The sequence below is a fragment of the Microplitis mediator genome, chromosome 3 (assembly GCF_029852145.1).
Source record: "Microplitis mediator isolate UGA2020A chromosome 3, iyMicMedi2.1, whole genome shotgun sequence".
NCBI classification, from domain to species: Eukaryota; Metazoa; Arthropoda; class Insecta; order Hymenoptera; family Braconidae; genus Microplitis; species Microplitis mediator.
In genome coordinates, this window is record NC_079971.1 from 22951849 (window position 1) to 22970292 (window position 18444).

Sequence of the window (18444 nt, forward strand, 5' to 3'; positions counted from 1 at the left end):
AGACTGGCAAACCAAGCCTCGTCACTTGAACGTTGGTCGGATCTCGGACCAACCTTGGGAGGCCGAGCCTCGGTAGCCCAGTATTGTGCCAAGACTGGCCCCGTTGTCAATATTTTTTTTCCTACAAGGGGCGTGATCTTTGTTCGTAAGACCCGAGTGTATATATTTAAATTACATGTAATAATGTATGGTTTGATTGGTATGATATTTTTTTTAAGATCGATAAACATCGAGGTATCTTTCATAATTATTTATATGATGATTATGTTTATATATTATTATTAATTTAAGTTATTAGAGCGGCATTCATAGTTTCCGAACCCATAGTGTTCTGACAAAATGCCAATCACACTAGATATATATTAATTTTTTAGTGAAATAAATTTTTGTAAATTATTATCAAACATTTTGTTAGCAGAAAAAAAAATTACTTATCATAAATTCCAAGAGATATATTTTAAAAAATGTAAATAAATGTGAGGCTTGAACACCGCTGAGTAAAATTTGTTGACATGATTCTGGTGAGTCACAAAGCAGTCTCTCTCCATGGTCCGCGTGACAGGGTTGGGTCTGCGTTCAGTGGAGGTGGCGCCACAATCTACTAACGTCAGTTTTTAGAAGCTATTCTTGGGTTTACTCAAAGTTTTACTTGAACTAATATTCGTAAAGATGACTGAGACATCTGTATCTCCAGCTCTAGTTGAAGAGAAGGCTCCGGCCAAAGTCGACTCGCCCAAAAAAGCTGCTGCCAAGAAACCAGCAACGAAGGCAACTCATCCAAGTGCTGCAGACATGGTCACTGCTGCCATCAAATCTCTTGGTGAACGTGGGGGATCATCTCTTCAGGCCATCAAGAAGTATATCGCTGCAACCTACAAGGTTGATGTTGAAAGGCAAGCACCGTTCATCAAGAAGTTCCTCAAGGCCGCCGTCATCAAGGGAACTCTGGTTCAAACCAAAGGAAAAGGCGCATCTGGATCATTCAAACTTCCAGTTGAAAAAGCTGCACCTAAACCTAAAGCTGCCGCGAAGAAACCCGCTGCTGCAAAGAAACCTGCAGCTGCCAAAAAACCAGCAGCCAAGAAAGCAACCGGTGAAGCCAAAGCTGTCAAGAAGCCTGCATCGCCCAAAAAAGCACCAGTTAAAAAATCTGAGCCCAAGAAACCAGCCGCCAAAGCACCAGCTAAAACTAAAGCTGCTGCTTCTCCAAAAGCCAAGAAAGCTGCCAAGGCTCCAACAGCTAAACCTAAGTCACCTAAACCCAAGAAAGTTGCGGCTCCAAAAGCAGCTAAACCTGCAGCTAGGAAAGCACCTGCAGTCAGGAATTAAATACTCAATCCATTTGCATATACATTTAAAAACAAACGGCCCTTTTCAGGGCCAAACAAATTTTTTAAAACGTAAAGAACTCTTTGAGATTTAGAAATAGTTCAAGATATCGATCACCCACGATCTTCCTCTGTTGACCCTTAATAATTACAATTCCTAAATAATATTTTGATCATTACGCAGGTGTCCATGTAAATTTCGATAGTTTATCTCATCTCCTTAAACAAGTTACCTATTTTTCTAATTACTTCAATTGAGACTTTTAGTTTTTTTATTATTTATATTTTTAGGTCTGTTACAATTTGATTCATGCCATAAAATTTCATTTCACTTCATACTTCCACCAAACTTATTTATACTAACTATATTCAAAACTGTAAATAATCATTAAAGAAAAATGAATTTGCTTCAGTAATTTAAAATTGATAAATTAGAAACCAGTAATTATTACAAGTAATCAGTAGAATATAGATTTGGAATATAAGGTAAAAGTTCCATTTGTGACCTCTGTTCCATTTTTGGATATTTAATACTTAATTTTAAATAATGAAAACGTACAAAAAAAAATTTATTGCAATAGTGTGATAAAAATATCTTCAATCACATTTAAAAAAATTAATTATGTTGTTGCGTATTTTCCAAATTATTTTATTCAAAATTTCTAAGTGGCCAAAAACGGTACTTCTACTCACAAGCGGAAAAAATCACCGGTTAAGAGCTTTTTCCTTTTTCCTAGTGGGGTCAGAGAGATTGACCAATGGGAAAATTAGTAGAAGTCGCAGATGATTTTTCAGCCAATGAGAAAATTCCAGTGGCATCTAGGAACTTCAGCCAATGAGTGCGTTTCATGTCGCAGCTCTTTTGTGTAATTTTGGAACTAATCAATTTGAATTATAGATTTTATTATTGGCTGAAATTTCGCGCGCAGCGGTCGATATCGGCAAGTGCTGCCGACCTACTGGTGAGGCGCGGCGTTCTCAGGTGGTGTGGCGAGAGCGAACTTTAGCTGAATAGAAAGTAATTTTCGATTCACTTATAAACAATGAAATTATTAGATACTAGAAGATATTGAAAGGTCGAGTCAGGATTTTTTTCATTGTCTTGAAACAGATCGACATTTCATAGGTGTTGGAACTGGGTAGTTAGGTCGAAATGTAAGTATTGGAGAAATCGAAGAATTATTATTTAGTTACTGTTAAATTAGAATTACAATGGGATCTAAAATTTAATAACTTGATTCATTTTTTACGTGTGAAAAATTTGGTGGCCCTGAAAAGGGCCGTTTGGTTTGATTGATATTTGCTGAGTCGAATGATGAAATTAACCTCCAAAACCGTAAAGAGTACGGCCTTGACGTTTCAGAGCGTAGACAACGTCCATAGCAGTGACGGTCTTACGCTTGGCGTGCTCGGTGTAGGTGACAGCATCACGGATCACGTTTTCAAGGAAGACCTTGAGAACTCCACGGGTCTCTTCGTAAATCAGACCGGAGATACGCTTGACTCCACCACGACGAGCCAGACGACGGATCGCTGGTTTAGTTATACCCTGGATGTTATCACGAAGAACCTTACGATGGCGCTTGGCTCCTCCTTTTCCCAATCCTTTTCCTCCTTTACCACGGCCAGTCATTTTCACTAGTTTAAGAGTACGAACACGTTTAGTCAACAAGAGTTGGAGAAATTGTGACTTCGAAATCCAAAATAGCCGTATTTAAGCACTTTCTTACGATTTCCCTCTCTGCTCGATTGCAACGAATCGGTGAATTTTTCTCCTACCATTGAATTTGAACTAATCACAAAGACGTTCCTTAAATTATCCCCCTCTACCAGAAATGAACGAATCAGAACGCGCCACGCGGCGAGAAAGTTGACAAAAAGGCAAAAACGAGCGCCATTTTTTTAATTCGCCTGAATCTCTTGAACGTATCGCTACGTTAAGTCTCTCGTTACCTTGCAATGGCTCGTACTAAGCAAACTGCTCGTAAGTCGACTGGTGGAAAGGCTCCACGCAAACAACTGGCTACCAAAGCCGCTCGTAAGAGTGCGCCAGCCACCGGAGGAGTCAAGAAGCCTCATCGTTACCGTCCCGGCACAGTAGCTCTCCGTGAAATTCGTCGCTACCAGAAGAGCACGGAACTTCTCATCCGTAAACTACCATTCCAACGTCTGGTTCGTGAAATCGCCCAAGATTTCAAAACTGATCTCCGATTCCAGAGCTCAGCTGTGATGGCTCTCCAGGAAGCCAGCGAAGCCTACTTAGTTGGTCTCTTCGAAGACACCAACCTTTGCGCCATCCACGCCAAGCGTGTCACCATCATGCCCAAGGACATCCAGTTGGCTCGTCGTATTCGAGGAGAACGTGCCTAAGTTATCCCAACTTCCAAAACTTACAAACCAAACGGCCCTTTTCAGGGCCATCAAATTTTTCCAACTAAGAAAATTTAACTCGTTTCTCATTTACTTTACTAATTACGATTTAGAAAAAAAATACTATATTAAACCTGATTTCCCCACAATGAAAAACATATTTTCTTTCTATCGACCACAGCTTAATTATACCAGTGCTATTGCTTCGAGAGTTCAGGTAACTTGATTGTTATATTCCCACTTATCCCGTATTCTCAATTACCTTGAAAATTATTTGACCATAGCAATCAGAATCCAAGACTGACTGTTGTAGGGAAAATTTCTTATTAGTTATTAATAATTATTTTCATAGATTAGTCTATTAAAAAATTTTATTAGTCTCAATACTTCAGTGCTAAAACGACATGCAAGTGAATTTGATTTACAGAATTGTTTCTTATTTATCATTCCGGGTATAACATGTGTGTACATGAATTTATGAAATCTTATTCAACAGACTCATTCCTGATTGAAAATTCCTATTGACAATATAAACAAATTGATATTTAACGGTAATAAATCCGATTAATTTTATAAACTATAACTTTCGTACATAAATAATGAACCTTTGTTATTTATGTATGCACGACCTTTACAAGGTATTTTATGGCTCAAACTTGATAAATTAATGATTCTTATACCTAAAAAATGTAATCGAGATAGAGCCTTTATTTGTATAAAGTAAACAAAATTTTTTATTTCAGGTTATCAGAACTAATAGCCTATGAGCGATTTGGAATTATGTTTTATACTATTTATTACCCTTAATTATAAGTTTAGCAACAATATAGACAAAAGATGAACTAGCATTAGCTTGTCACCTGGAATGTAAACAAATATCCTTACTTTGAGCAAGGACCTCTAGATCCACCTTAATTTATATTATCATCCTGAAATCTACATTATTATACTTCAATCCAGGCTTCTGAAACCTTCTTTATCAATCCCATGTCCCCTACTTAATATCCCCTCCGCCATGATGCAGGTCCCAAATCTACATTATCTACCCCCTACCCCCACCAAGAAGCCCCAACTGTCATTAAGTCCCCGGCCACAGACAATACAACTAGCGCCACCTCTAGACGGCCAGTATGGAAGATACCACAGTCCATGTATATCGACGGCGGTATTGCAGATTTCTATTGTTTTGGTAGTGTTCCCCCTCTTGCCGACATCAGTAAATAACAATTGCTGGCTTAAGGGGTCATCAGATGTTTTCGGCTGAGTTTGTTTTTTAGAAACAAAACCTCTAAATATAAACTACAGGCTTTATATTGATGCACTATTGTCTAATCTAGCGCAGTGCGCTTTAATACTTGAATAATATTCGGTTATTTACGAGATAAACTCGGTCTGAACTTCCATTCACTACCTAAGGGCAACGAAGTGGTACCGTTCGTGGATTTGTGTAATAGAGAAAAATGGGCAAACCCCTCTAAATAACAACCTATTTCATCGACATGAACGTAACAAATCCGATTAATTTTGGATACTATAGTTTTCGTACATAAATATCGAATATTATGAGCAAAGAAAAATTACATATTCAAGAGGAGTTTGTCCGTTTTTCCCTATTATACAAATCTTCGAATGGTACTACTTCGTTGCCCTTAGGTAGCGAATGGAAGTTCAGGCTGTTTTTCTCGTAAATAAACGAATATTATACGAATATTCAAGCGTACTTCGCTAGATTAGATAGTAGTGTATCAATGTGTAGTCTGTATATATATACAGAGGTTTTGTTTCAAAAAAAAATTCAGTTAAGAATATGTGTATGATAGCGATGGGTTGAGTCTGGGGAAAAGTAAAAGTGGCTGGAAACGAGATTTGAAATTAAATTCGAACCCACTCATGATTTATTACAATGCATTTTCAATAGATTATATTGGATTCCATGTCAAAGATAACTTATGACTTCGTTGATAAAAAATTTATCGATGTCACAGGTTAATGTAACGATAGATCAATTTGATGGATAATAAAACTTGAATAAGAATCTTTCGTTTTAAAAAATTTGGTGGCCCTGAAAAGGGCCGTTTTTTTTTGTTATTTGAATTGATGTTCAATTTATGAGCTGCTTTTTTCGGTTTTCTTGGGCAACAAGACAGCTTGGATGTTGGGTAAGACTCCACCTTGAGCGATGGTGACTCCTGAGAGAAGTTTGTTTAACTCTTCGTCGTTACGGATGGCCAATTGGAGATGACGTGGGATGATACGAGTCTTCTTGTTGTCACGAGCAGCGTTGCCTGCCAACTCGAGAACTTCAGCGGCCAAATATTCCATTACAGCTGCGAGGTAGACTGGAGCACCAGCACCAACACGTTCTGCGTAATTTCCTTTACGCAACATTCGGTGGATACGACCGACTGGGAACTGGAGTCCAGCACGGCTTGAACGGGTCTTTGACTTGCCCTTTACTTTGCCTCCTTTACCGCGACCAGACATGATGATAAGTTTTGAGGTTAAAAAACGTGACACAAATGAACAGAGCGAACTCTAGGTTTGTTATACAAGATGGCGCCGAAAAATCGAGTGTTATCAACTTTTCATCGGGACCTGCGACCCAATCCGGAACGAGTTTCTATCCCCTCCACCAGTTCTGCGTTCTCATTGGCTCGCAGGTCCCGATTTTATTACTATTGTTGTTATTTTTAAGCCGTCGGTACCAGCGCGCTAATAAGATTACATTTATCCCCTCTACTTACTTTTACGCAATTCCATTGGCCTCGCAGTTACCGATTCAAAAGTTATGGCATCACCTCGAAAAAAAATTTTTGCCACAGTCCGACTACTCTCTAATAGTCAACTTATCGCTCCGTCATCATGCCTCCGAAAGCAAGTGGTAAAGCCGTCAAGAAGTCTGGTAAAGCCCAGAAAAACATCACTAAGAGTGACAAGAAAGGACGCAAGAAGAAGCGTAAGGAAAGTTACGCCATCTACATCTACAAAGTGTTGAAACAAGTTCATCCCGACACTGGAGTTTCCAGTAAAGCCATGAGCATCATGAACAGTTTCGTCAACGACATCTTCGAGCGTATCGCTGCCGAAGCTTCAAGACTTGCGCACTACAACAAGAGGTCAACCATCACCTCCCGGGAGATCCAAACTGCAGTTCGTCTTCTGCTTCCTGGTGAATTGGCCAAGCACGCCGTCTCTGAAGGAACCAAAGCTGTCACCAAATACACCAGCTCCAAATAAATTTCCTGATCTAAATCAATAAACCAAACGGCCCTTTTCAGGGCCACCAAATTTTTTAAAACGTATATTACTCCTCAGTTTTTAATCAATATCTGAAAAAAAATATCAACTCCGTTAATATATTATTGACGTCATCGAATTGATTTATAATTAAATCATTTAAACTATACACTCGGTGTATATATGGGGCATTCCATGCCAAATCGACCACATTTGACATCGACTCTTTTGGACTTTTCTGAAATTTCTATATCTTTCTCTGCATTATTGGAAACAGTTTTCAGAATTTTTTCAAAGTTTTTTACCCAACCGAAAAGAAGTTACGAGTTATTTAAAAAAAATTGCTTGTTTTTTGTTAAATCATAATTTGTTTGAAAATTGACTTAAAATCCTCCAAATTAAAATCCTTTTTTTCTGAGTATAATTTAATAGAACAGTATATTTTAATGCAATATATATTTTTTTTCAGATTTCCTGCTGTGCAAATGACAAAGGACGCAGCTAAGCAAATAATTTTAAGGCGACGCAATGCTGAACGACCTGCTATTCCGAAGAATATATCGCAATTCATCAAGTATTTAAGAAATATAAACTGCGACAAAGTCTTTATCGGTGTTGTATTTCACTCGACTTCGAAAAGAAAGAAACCGCAGTTTTTTGGGGAACAATAAAATGTTACGGAATTTTAAATCTGTTGACGAGGTTTCAATCGATTGTTCCAGTAGGGTAAGCTCAAAATTTATTTATAAATATTAGAAACTTCGAGCTTCAATTTGCTTTATTCTTGTCTTACTCTCAGAAAATTAAGTAATCGTGTTTATTATGCTAAATTTTCAATTCCAATCAGCTAGAATGATTAGAGCATTTTCCAATGCAAAAATAGATAGTGTTATAATTTTTTTTAATAGAATTAATAATTATTGGATGATAACTTTTTTAATAAATTTCGTAACAGTTACTATCAGGATGATAATATTTGCTTCTGCCATAAATTTCGTAACAGTTACTATGAGGATCGTAAGAATTACAATTTCTGATGGTAACTGTTACCATCTGGATCATAAATTTAACTATTTAGAATAATAATGATAATTAACTCTGGGTAACATTCAGAATTATAACAATTATTATAAATATGGTGAATATTACGATCAAGATAATATATACAATCATCTAGATAATATTCACTACTGTCGGATTGATGATAGAAATTTCACCATAACTAGATAGTTTTTATTATTTATTTTCCTGAGTGTATGGCTATTTTTTGCCAATTCTCTCTTTCGGAATTCACCTAAAAATGTAGGATTTTTTTTAATAACCTTTAATTTATATGAAAATCTATTTTTTCAGTCACTTCCAACAATGCCAGAAGCTGTGCAGCTGATGACTTTTGATTTTTTAAAATTTAACCGAGTAAACTTTAACATTTAAGCCTCACCATTTTGTTTTGTCCCACATTTCCCTGCATTTTTTTACACAAAATTATTCCTTTTTAGGGAGTTCCTGGATTCTTCGTTATATGTAGTGCAAACACCGAAGAAACGTATGCTGCAGTCTGGGACTGCATCATACAAAAAATGCCGAGTATTGAAGCTTCGTTGAAGATTGTTGCCTGCGATTTCAACGAAACTCTGGTGACCGCGACTCGAAAATCGATGAAGCACGTATAAATTCAAGGTTCATGGTTCCATTACATGAAAGTAAGATTCAAATTATCATATCAAAGCTATAAAACTAGCCCTATTGCAGCGATAGGACGAATTTTACTGCATCGATAGGATAAGCTCTCTAACAACACAGAAAGAAAAGATTTTTTGGAGCAAGGACTTTTTCTGAGCTAGACTATTCCAATGCTCCCGAGCAACCGGTAGAACAGCGCAATAGCCGTACTGACATATACCGCTGAACATAGTATAAAACGTCGAGCTCTAAAAATACTAAAAGATGGTCGTAATTGTTTTGGAACACATTAACAGCATTACCTAAAATAAAATTAGATTAATTAAATTTATTATTACCTTAACCTAAACGAAATACACACTCAGTCAAAGAGTTAAGGAAGTATATACATTTCTACATCTTTTAGTGAACTTTAAAAAGCTCTACTTGAGTGAGCAGTGTTTATTTCAAGAAGCAAAACAAGTGATTGGGAGCTTTTAATGTCAATAGTTTTTAAATCCTAAAATGAAAAATTTTTCAGTCAATCAATCTCGGTGTCAGGTAAAAAAATATAACTCAACAGAAGGTTTTTTAAAATTTTTTCCAATTCCAAAATTGTATTTAGGCTCCAGACAAATTTTCCAATAAAAAAAAAATATTTCATGTTAAGTTTCGAAAACTAGAAAGTTTCGAAATACTTTTTTTTTGTTTTTTAAAACGACCAACACTCTCAAAATTAAAAAATTTATCTGCTCTTTTAATTTTTTGAATGAGTGTATTTTCGTAAATTATAAACGCGAAAAAAATAATCACTAGCATTTAATACCAGCAACGTTGATTTGGTGATTAGCTACCACTTGGTTTTCGGCAGGTTATTGAAATTCCCATTGAAATGCGCGCAAAAAATTACTTGCACATGCAAGGAAATTTGAGATGTCTAATGACTCCGCGTGATATAAATTCCAGGCTTTTTCAATTTTTAAATTTGTGCAGATTGTTTGAGGCCGTGCTGATCTACTTACATCTAAACCATTTTGTAGAGATATGTACTCTATTTGAGTGACAGCTTGTAACTGAGTGAGGCGTTCTGAAAAATACATCCAATTAATATTTTATTAATTCAACAAAAAATTGTGTAAAATATACTCTACACGAAAAAGTATATGAGACACCATATTACAAAAGATTGAGTTGTCTTTTTTAATAAATATTATAAGACATTATTTTGTAATATGGAATTTCATAAAAACATATTTATTTAAGTTCTCTAAAAAAAGGATCTATATTAGACATAGGAAAACAAAAAGAATACAGAAAATTAAAAGAATGAGGAAACTAAGAAAAGAAGTTGAAAATACTAAATTGAGATTGTAATTCCAATACGATATCGAGATTATGCAATTTTCATTATTCACAATATGTAAAGTAAATTACAAAATTCAAATAAAAAAAAAAGTATTATTTTTGTTATTAATGTTATTAACTAAATATGTTAAATCTTAAATTTTTGAGCTAAGATAAGAGCTGAAGTATAGACGTTTCATGATCTCAGCTCGCGAAGCTTAATAACGTACTGATAGATTTATTTTGAGTGCAGAGACTGCCTGTAAAGTTAATCGATTGTCAGTTTTTATTTTTTTTTTTTTTTTTTGAATTTACGGTATATAGAAGAAGAGTAGATATAGATAAATACCATGTAGAGCAAATTTTTGGTTTAGTTGAAACCGGTGAAAGTCCATATGTAAATATAAACGATCAATTTTAAATTCTCACCAGTGAAATCCCAAATTGAAGGATGTTCTCCGAAACGAATTTTAGCAGTTTTGTGATAACTTTCAGTAAAGTTATCAGTGCGGTGAATATAGCGATAAGCGCTCCATGATGTTGGTGGCACTATCCGGATCCATTGATCATTAAAATGCAAAAGAAACTCTTGAAATATTCCCAAAATCTCTAAAAGAGTATTAGCTTGTAACCATCTGAACCCTTGCTCTGCATCTGCTGGAGGCAATAAAGGCAATGCCATAATTTTCCTAACAAATATTTATCCATATTTCCAATGGCGAATCAATTCTAGCAGCCCAAGCTGCTTTAATCTTTTTGTAATCGCCTAAAGGTAAACAATCAATACAATACTATAAATAAATGAAAAAAGTTTCTAATGAAAGTAAAATATTTTTTTTCTGCTCTAATAAAATTATGCAAATAATAAATGCTCTTTTAAAACCAACCTGACAAAAATGAAAGTAACACCCAGTATGAACAGCTTGTGGATAAACCGATCGAATGGGATTTTTTAATCCGCTTTCAAAATCCGTCATAATTATTTGTGGATGAATGTGCGGTGCCTCTTGATTTTCAAAAAATTACAACCCTGTTTCATCAGAATGAGTAGTTTTTCTTTTCATCAGTATCCAACACAACGGTAAAGCCTTCAACAACAAACAATTAATTTTCAGACAAATAACTCATGAGTTCTAATAATATGAAAAAAAGAAAATTAGTAAATTAATGCTTAAACAATAATATCCCGTATTTTTTAAATTTTCGTAACAGGAAAAGTGCTAAAATACAATAATTTTACTTGTCAAATTATTTTGTTTTTTATTAAGCAATGAAAATTGACAGGATATTAAGAGAAAAAAAACCTGTCGTTTTTGTTAATTTTCTAAACAGGGTATACACTTAAGGGCTCTCTCTCAATTACATTAGCTAGGTATAAAAATCGTAAATTTATCAAGTTTGCACCATAAAAAACCTTGTAAAGGTCGTACAAATATCAATAACAAAGGTTTATTTATCATTGTTAGTCTGCAATTGACATTTAATTAATGATTATACTGTAACTTGTAATGAATAATTCTTTTAATGAAAAAAACCTGACCAATTTTTTTGTTAGTTCAGTTATTAATTGTAATTTTTTTAACTCATTACTAAAGAAAGGTAGCGAATAATTTTTTGTAGTTAAAGTTAATTTAATAAATTTTAGTATAAAAAACAGTTATTGGGTAATTTTTAATTACAGATCATATGATCGGACAACGTATGAATTTTAAGCTAATAACATCTTCTGCTGTGTAAAATTGCAATAACTCCATGTTAAAAAGACATGGTTCGATGTTTCACACCAAGGTCACCATGTAAAACCCTCGGGAACCAATTTCACACCAGAAATTTTTTACAGGAAATAAATGCACCAGGACTAAAGAGGATTTACATCTGCAAGGCTCTTGGGATTTTTCCACAGGTGGTAGGGTTTTTATTAATGGACTTGTAGTTTCTAGATTATTTAGTCGCAACAAAATGCTAAGATTATTTAATTTTTTTATTCGAAATCTTAATAATTTTTCCTACGTTTTATGTTCACGAAAGTCTTATTTAGGTTTTTGGTACTTCAAAAAAATTTGACAGGAGATTTAATTATAATTTAAGTCTTAAAAGTTCTAATTTACGTTTTCAACTATCTTAAAATGAATCAGTGAAAAATACTGCAATCAGTGAATATTCACTGCAAAAATAGTCCCAAGTATATCATTAATTGAATCAGTGATATACTTGGGACTGATTCGCAGTGAATATTCACTGATTTTCAGGTCTTTTCACTGGTTCAATTTGAGAGAGAATGTCAACGGAAATTAATATACGATTTAAATTTCGACTCTGACACTAATTTTGAACATTTTCGGAACTCTTTGATAAAAAAATTCCTTAAAGAACTTATAAATTCAAATTTTAATATTATTGCATTTTGCATCGGATTATTTTCTGATAACTACACGGTGAAAAAAAAGTGGTAATACTTCCCATCTTAACAAAGTAATTATTTCTATCTTAACGTTTTAATGATTCTCATTCTTTTATGTCAACTTTTCCCATTGGAGATGGTGAGCGTTACTATCTCAGAAGGCAAAATTAAAAAATTTTTAGACATAAGAAATATTACTGTCTAGATGGTAACTAGTACTATCAGTAATAGTTAATATTACTATACAAGCAACGAATAGTTAACGTAAAAGCATGATAATGATTATCAGATTGAGATGGTAATCATTTTCCATTGCAAGATAGACATAGTTAGCATTTTTTAACACGACCTAAAGTTATCAATTTTACTCAATTATAGTCCGTAATGATTTTTTTTTGCAATTACTTCGTACAAAAATTTTTAAACAGTATAACATTTATGGTTTATTAATAAATTTTGTTATGGGAATGAAAATTTAAAGAGTAAAAAATAAGAACCGATTGAACGCGCGTGATCTTTGTTCGTAAGACCCGAGTGTATATATTTAAATTACATGTAATAATGTATGGTTTGATTGGTATGATATTTTTTTTAAGATCGATAAACATCAAGGTATCTTTCATAATTATTTATATGATGATTATGTTTATATATTATTATTAATTTAAGTTATTAGAGCGGCATTCATAGTTTCCGAACCCATAGTGTTCTGGCAAAATGCCAATTACACTAGATATATATTAATTTTTTAGTGAAATAAATTTTTGTAAATTATTATCAAACATTTTGTTAGCAGAAAAAAAAATTACTTATCATAAATTCCAAGAGATATATTTTAAAAAATGTAAATAAATGTGAAGCTTGAACACCGCTGAGTAAAATTTGTTGACATGATTCTGGTGAGTCACAGAGCAGTCTCTCTCCATGGTCCGCGTGACAGGGTTGGGCCTGCGTTCAGTGGAGGTGGCGCCACAATCTACTAACGTCAGTTTTTAGAAGCTATTCTTGGGTTTACTCAAAGTTTTACTTGAACTAATATTCGTAAAGATGACTGAGACATCTGTATCTCCAGCTCTAGTTGAAGAGAAGGCTCCGGCCAAGGTCGACTCGCCCAAAAAAGCTGCTGCCAAGAAACCAGCAACGAAGGCAACTCATCCAAGTGCTGCAGACATGGTCACTGCTGCCATCAAATCTCTTGGTGAACGTGGGGGATCATCTCTTCAGGCCATCAAGAAGTATATCGCTGCAACCTACAAGGTTGATGTTGAAAGGCAAGCACCGTTCATCAAGAAGTTCCTCAAGGCCGCCGTCATCAAGGGAACTCTGGTTCAAACCAAAGGAAAAGGCGCATCTGGATCATTCAAACTTCCAGTTGAAAAAGCTGCACCTAAACCTAAAGCTGCCGCGAAGAAACCCGCTGCTGCAAAGAAACCTGCAGCTGCCAAAAAACCAGCAGCCAAGAAAGCAACCGGTGAAGCCAAAGCTGTCAAGAAGCCTGCATCACCCAAAAAAGCACCAGTTAAAAAATCTGAGCCCAAGAAACCAGCCGCCAAAGCACCAGCCAAAACTAGAGCTGCTGCTTCTCCAAAAGCCAAGAAAGCTGCCAAGGCTCCAACAGCTAAACCTAAGTCACCTAAACCCAAGAAAGTTGCGGCTCCAAAAGCAGCTAAACCTGCAGCTAGGAAAGCACCTGCAGTCAGGAATTAAATACTCAATCCATTTGCATATACATTTAAAAACAAACGGCCCTTTTCAGGGCCAAACAAATTTTTCAAAACGGAAAGAACTCTTTGAGATTTAGAAATAGTTCAAGATATCGATCACCCACGATCTTCCTCTGTTGACCCTTAATAATTACAATTCCTAAATAATATTTTCATCATTACGAAGGTTTCCATGTAAATTTTGATAGTTAATGTCATCTCCTTAAACAAGTTACCTATTTTTCTAATTACTTCAATTGAGACTTTTAGTTTTTTATTATTCATATTTTTAGGTCTGTTGCAATTTGATTCATGCTATAAAATTTCATCTCGCTTCATACTTCCACCAAACTTATTTATACTAGCTATATTCAAAACTGTAAATAATCATTAAAGAAAAATGAATTTGCTTCAGTAATTTAAAATTAATAAATTAGAAACCAGTAATTATTACAAGTAATCAGTAGAATATAGATTTGGAATATAAGGTAGAAGTTCCATTTGTGACCACTGTTCCATTTTTGGATATTTTATACTTCATTTTAAATAATGAAAACGTACAAAAAAAAATTTATTGCAATAGTGTGATAAAAATATCTTCAATCACATTTAAAAAAATTAATTATGTTGTTGCGTATTTTCCAAATTATTTTATTCAAAATTTCTAAGTGGCCAAAAACGGTACTTCTACTCACAAGCGGAAAAAACCACCGGTCAAGAGCTTTTTCCTTTTTCCTAGTGGGGTCAGAGAGATTGACCAATGGGAAAATTAGTAGAAGTCGCAGATGATTTTTCAGCCAATGAGAAAATTCCAGTGGCATCTAGGAACTTCAGCCAATGAGTGCGTTTCATGTCGCAGCTCTTTTGTGTAATTTTGGAACTAATCAATTTGAATTATAGATTTTATTATTGGCTGAAATTTCGCGCGCAGCGGTCGATATCGGCAAGTGCTGCCGACCTACTGGTGAGGCGCGGCGTTCTCAGGTGGTGTGGCGAGAGTGAACTTTAGCTGAATAGAAAGTAATTTTCGATTTATTTATAAACAATGAAATTATTAGATACTAGAAAATATTGAAAGGTCGAGTTAGGATTTTTTTCATTGCCTTGAAACAGATCGACATTTCATAGGTGTTGGAACTGGGTAGTTAGGTCGAAATGCAAGTATTGGAGAAATCGAAGAATTATTATTTAGTTACTGTTAACTTAGAATTACAATGGGATTGAAAATTTAATAACTTGATTCATTTTTTACGTGTGAAAAATTTGGTGGCCCTGAAAAGGGCCGTTTGGTTTAATTGATATTTGCTGAGTCGAATGATAAAATTAACCTCCAAAACCGTAAAGAGTACGGCCTTGACGTTTCAGAGCGTAGACCACGTCCATAGCAGTGACGGTCTTACGCTTGGCGTGCTCGGTGTAGGTGACAGCGTCACGGATCACATTTTCAAGGAAGACCTTGAGAACTCCACGGGTCTCTTCGTAGATCAGACCAGAGATACGCTTGACTCCACCACGACGAGCCAGACGACGGATCGCTGGTTTAGTTATACCCTGGATGTTGTCACGAAGAACCTTACGATGGCGCTTGGCTCCTCCTTTACCCAATCCTTTTCCTCCCTTACCACGACCAGTCATTTTCACGAGTTTAAGAAGACGAACACGGTTAGTCAACAAGAGTCGGAGATATTGTGACTTCGAAATCCAAAGTAGCCGTATTTAAGCACTTTCTTACGATTTCCCTCTCTGCTCAATTGCAACGAATCGGTGAATTTTTCTCCCACCTTTGAATTTGAACCAATCACAGAAACGTTCGTTAAATTATCTCCCTCTACCAAAAATGAACGAATCACAACGCGCCACGTGGCGAGAAAGTTGACAAAAAGGCAAAAACGGGCGCCATTTTTTTAATTCGCCTGAATCTCTTGGACGTGTCGTTACGTTAAGTCTCTCGCTACCTTGCAATGGCTCGTACTAAGCAAACCGCTCGTAAGTCGACTGGTGGAAAGGCTCCACGCAAACAACTGGCTACTAAAGCCGCTCGTAAGAGTGCGCCAGCCACCGGAGGAGTCAAGAAGCCTCATCGTTACCGTCCCGGCACAGTAGCTCTCCGTGAAATTCGTCGCTACCAGAAGAGCACGGAACTTCTCATCCGTAAACTTCCATTCCAACGTCTGGTTCGTGAAATCGCCCAAGATTTCAAGACTGATCTCCGATTCCAGAGCTCAGCTGTGATGGCTCTCCAGGAAGCCAGCGAGGCCTACTTAGTTGGTCTCTTCGAAGACACCAACCTCTGCGCCATCCACGCTAAGCGTGTCACCATCATGCCCAAGGACATCCAGTTGGCTCGTCGTATTCGAGGAGAACGTGCCTAAGTTATCTCAACTTCCAAAACTTACAAACCAAACGGCCCTTTTCAGGGCCACCAAATTTTTCAAACTAAGAAAATTTAACTCGTTTCTAATTTATTTTGTTAACTTATATTAAATATATAATTAATTCACCATATCTATTATCATCTACTCAACCATACGAAATATAATTAGATTCAATCGGATGAAAATGACTAATTATGAGGCTCCTTTTTTATGAGAATTTTTTCTTTTTTCACCCTTATTTCTATTTTCATAGATTAAGGTTCAATGTCTTCATATTAAATTAAAATCCCAATTGCCGATCACTACATATATTTATATGGTTATTTAACTACTTCCATTAAAAATCCATGGACTGGTTAACTACCAAATCTTTTTATTTGAACTAATAAATTTGTTATATGTTTTCGGAATTAATTTCAGCACAAAAAGCATGCAATCTATTAGCTGACTATCGCAATAATTTTTTGAGGATTTCATTAATAATTAAATTTCAGTAATAAATTGATTATGTTCTGAATCCCAACGATTATAAGATGATGACAATTAACGGTAATAATAACTATGATTCTTTATTAGCAAAGTGGATGCATTTTGTAACCGCCCTGACTAAAAATATTGATTGAAAAGAATTGAGAAGTGGTCACTCCATGCAAACTGTATATCTATATACACAAACAAAAAAATTATGATATAAATTTATTACAAATTCATAAAGTAAGAGGTATACAGCTTCAATGGTGCATCTGTTGGAGGATTGATTATTTCTTTCAAATTAATCCGTCGGTTTCTTTTCCTGGTGAACATCAGCAGAATTCCTCAAAGGTTTAGTGTAGTTTAGTTTAGTTTATTTATTTACGATCATGGAGCTGCTGCTCCATGTGATCAAATATCAATATACATGTTATATTATTATTATTGTTATTAGCAATCAGAGTTAAAATGAACTCAACAGAATACAATATAATTTAGACGCTTACTCACTCATTCCAACAATACAATAGTTTAATTCATTAAGGCTTACTTATTTTCTAGATCCATTAGATACAAATAGCATTTACTTCTAAATTCATCTAAAGTTACTGATGTCGTAATTTCGATTGGAAGCGAGTTCCAGAAATTACAACCCGTATTCAAAAATGACTTCTGGTAAGTTGTTGTTCGAGCAAATGGAACTAAAAGAGTATCTGTCTTGGTTAAATCTCTACGAGACGCAATGTTGGGCCTGAGGACTAACTGATGCCCAAAAAGACCTGGTCGCATAAGACATAAAGCTTTATAGAATTCGCACGAGACAAGCTGTAGCCTACGACTATGAGGTGTTAGCCATCCTAATCGATGTCGATACTGTGATATATGCTCATCTCTCTTAATTCGCAATACAAATCGTACGCAGTTATTTAATGAAACCAACAGTGATCTCTCGAGGTCCACTGTTAAGTTCGTGAGTGCGCAGTTGCAATAGTCGTATATAGGCATTGGCAAGGTCTCTTCCGTATTCTTAAAACAGAATATTTGTTGTAATATTCAATAAATAAATGATGATTGAATTTTTTTTTACCTTTTAGCCGCATAAATATGAGATTTCACAACTGGTTCTGAAATTTTAATACTTTTGATTGCATTTAATCTCTATATAATCATGTCTTGTCTTATTGCCCTGATCCTGTTGAGTGTGAATTCCTAAATTAAGCTCCAGCTTACTTTTTTTCGAGTGAAACTCTGGAAAAACATATTATATTTAATTAACATGGGTTATTTGTTTATACAGATAAATTATTTTCGTTCATAAATGTACTTGTTAAATAAATACCTGACTGTGAGCATAAATACTGGTTCTGGTTTCAACTCACTAGGGTCATCCGCAAATGACTTCCCCATACTGGATCTTGGAACACATTTTATTGTTTTAGCGGGATCAACTTTTTTGTGTCTTTGATTTTTAGGTTTTCCATCGATCTCTAAAATGCGTAATAAACCTTCTCGTTCTCTTCTGAAAATATTATTAAATAATTTTATCACTACTC

At 35.2% G+C, this 18444-nt stretch overlaps 8 protein-coding genes across 8 annotated transcripts; 5 read left to right on the top strand and 3 right to left on the bottom strand.

Annotated features, from left to right (window-relative positions):
• Positions 1 to 612: 612 nt before the first annotated feature.
• Positions 613 to 1655, top strand: LOC130664964 (histone H1-III-like). The gene has a single exon (XM_057465171.1). The coding sequence runs from the start codon at positions 670 to 672 to the stop codon at positions 1327 to 1329; it is 660 nt and encodes a 219-aa protein (XP_057321154.1). The 5' UTR covers positions 613 to 669; the 3' UTR covers positions 1330 to 1655.
• A 934-nt stretch (positions 1656 to 2589) lies between these two features.
• Positions 2590 to 2988, bottom strand: LOC130666055 (histone H4). The gene has a single exon (XM_057466708.1). The coding sequence runs from the start codon at positions 2959 to 2961 to the stop codon at positions 2650 to 2652; it is 312 nt and encodes a 103-aa protein (XP_057322691.1). The 5' UTR covers positions 2962 to 2988; the 3' UTR covers positions 2590 to 2649.
• A 265-nt stretch (positions 2989 to 3253) lies between these two features.
• LOC130666051 (histone H3) lies at positions 3254 to 3725 on the top strand. The gene has a single exon (XM_057466704.1). It carries the CDS (start codon positions 3288 to 3290, stop codon positions 3696 to 3698), a length of 411 nt encoding a protein of 136 aa, XP_057322687.1. The 5' UTR covers positions 3254 to 3287; the 3' UTR covers positions 3699 to 3725.
• Positions 3726 to 5769: 2044 nt separating this feature from the next.
• Positions 5770 to 6224, bottom strand: LOC130666053 (histone H2A). The gene has a single exon (XM_057466706.1). It carries the CDS (start codon positions 6180 to 6182, stop codon positions 5805 to 5807), a length of 378 nt encoding a protein of 125 aa, XP_057322689.1. The 5' UTR covers positions 6183 to 6224; the 3' UTR covers positions 5770 to 5804.
• A 312-nt stretch (positions 6225 to 6536) lies between these two features.
• On the top strand, positions 6537 to 6985 carry LOC130666054 (histone H2B-like). Its single transcript, XM_057466707.1, has one exon. It carries the CDS (start codon positions 6561 to 6563, stop codon positions 6933 to 6935), a length of 375 nt encoding a protein of 124 aa, XP_057322690.1. The 5' UTR covers positions 6537 to 6560; the 3' UTR covers positions 6936 to 6985.
• Positions 6986 to 13334: 6349 nt separating this feature from the next.
• Positions 13335 to 14391, top strand: LOC130666050 (histone H1-III-like). Its single transcript, XM_057466703.1, has one exon. The coding sequence runs from the start codon at positions 13390 to 13392 to the stop codon at positions 14047 to 14049; it is 660 nt and encodes a 219-aa protein (XP_057322686.1). The 5' UTR covers positions 13335 to 13389; the 3' UTR covers positions 14050 to 14391.
• Positions 14392 to 15188: 797 nt separating this feature from the next.
• LOC130666056 (histone H4) lies at positions 15189 to 15711 on the bottom strand. Its single transcript, XM_057466709.1, has one exon. The coding sequence runs from the start codon at positions 15678 to 15680 to the stop codon at positions 15369 to 15371; it is 312 nt and encodes a 103-aa protein (XP_057322692.1). The 5' UTR covers positions 15681 to 15711; the 3' UTR covers positions 15189 to 15368.
• Positions 15712 to 15972: 261 nt separating this feature from the next.
• LOC130666052 (histone H3) lies at positions 15973 to 16718 on the top strand. The gene has a single exon (XM_057466705.1). The coding sequence runs from the start codon at positions 16007 to 16009 to the stop codon at positions 16415 to 16417; it is 411 nt and encodes a 136-aa protein (XP_057322688.1). The 5' UTR covers positions 15973 to 16006; the 3' UTR covers positions 16418 to 16718.
• Positions 16719 to 18444: the final 1726 nt, after the last annotated feature.

Bases quoted from the DNA above. Each gene is read 5' to 3' on its own strand.
- LOC130664964 (XM_057465171.1), top strand. From the start codon at position 670: ATGACTGAGACATCTGTATCTCCAGCTCTAGTTGAAGAGAAGGCTCCG.
- LOC130666055 (XM_057466708.1), bottom strand. From the start codon at position 2,961: ATGACTGGCCGTGGTAAAGGAGGAAAAGGATTGGGAAAAGGAGGAGCC.
- LOC130666051 (XM_057466704.1), top strand. From the start codon at position 3,288: ATGGCTCGTACTAAGCAAACTGCTCGTAAGTCGACTGGTGGAAAGGCT.
- LOC130666053 (XM_057466706.1), bottom strand. From the start codon at position 6,182: ATGTCTGGTCGCGGTAAAGGAGGCAAAGTAAAGGGCAAGTCAAAGACC.
- LOC130666054 (XM_057466707.1), top strand. From the start codon at position 6,561: ATGCCTCCGAAAGCAAGTGGTAAAGCCGTCAAGAAGTCTGGTAAAGCC.
- LOC130666050 (XM_057466703.1), top strand. From the start codon at position 13,390: ATGACTGAGACATCTGTATCTCCAGCTCTAGTTGAAGAGAAGGCTCCG.
- LOC130666056 (XM_057466709.1), bottom strand. From the start codon at position 15,680: ATGACTGGTCGTGGTAAGGGAGGAAAAGGATTGGGTAAAGGAGGAGCC.
- LOC130666052 (XM_057466705.1), top strand. From the start codon at position 16,007: ATGGCTCGTACTAAGCAAACCGCTCGTAAGTCGACTGGTGGAAAGGCT.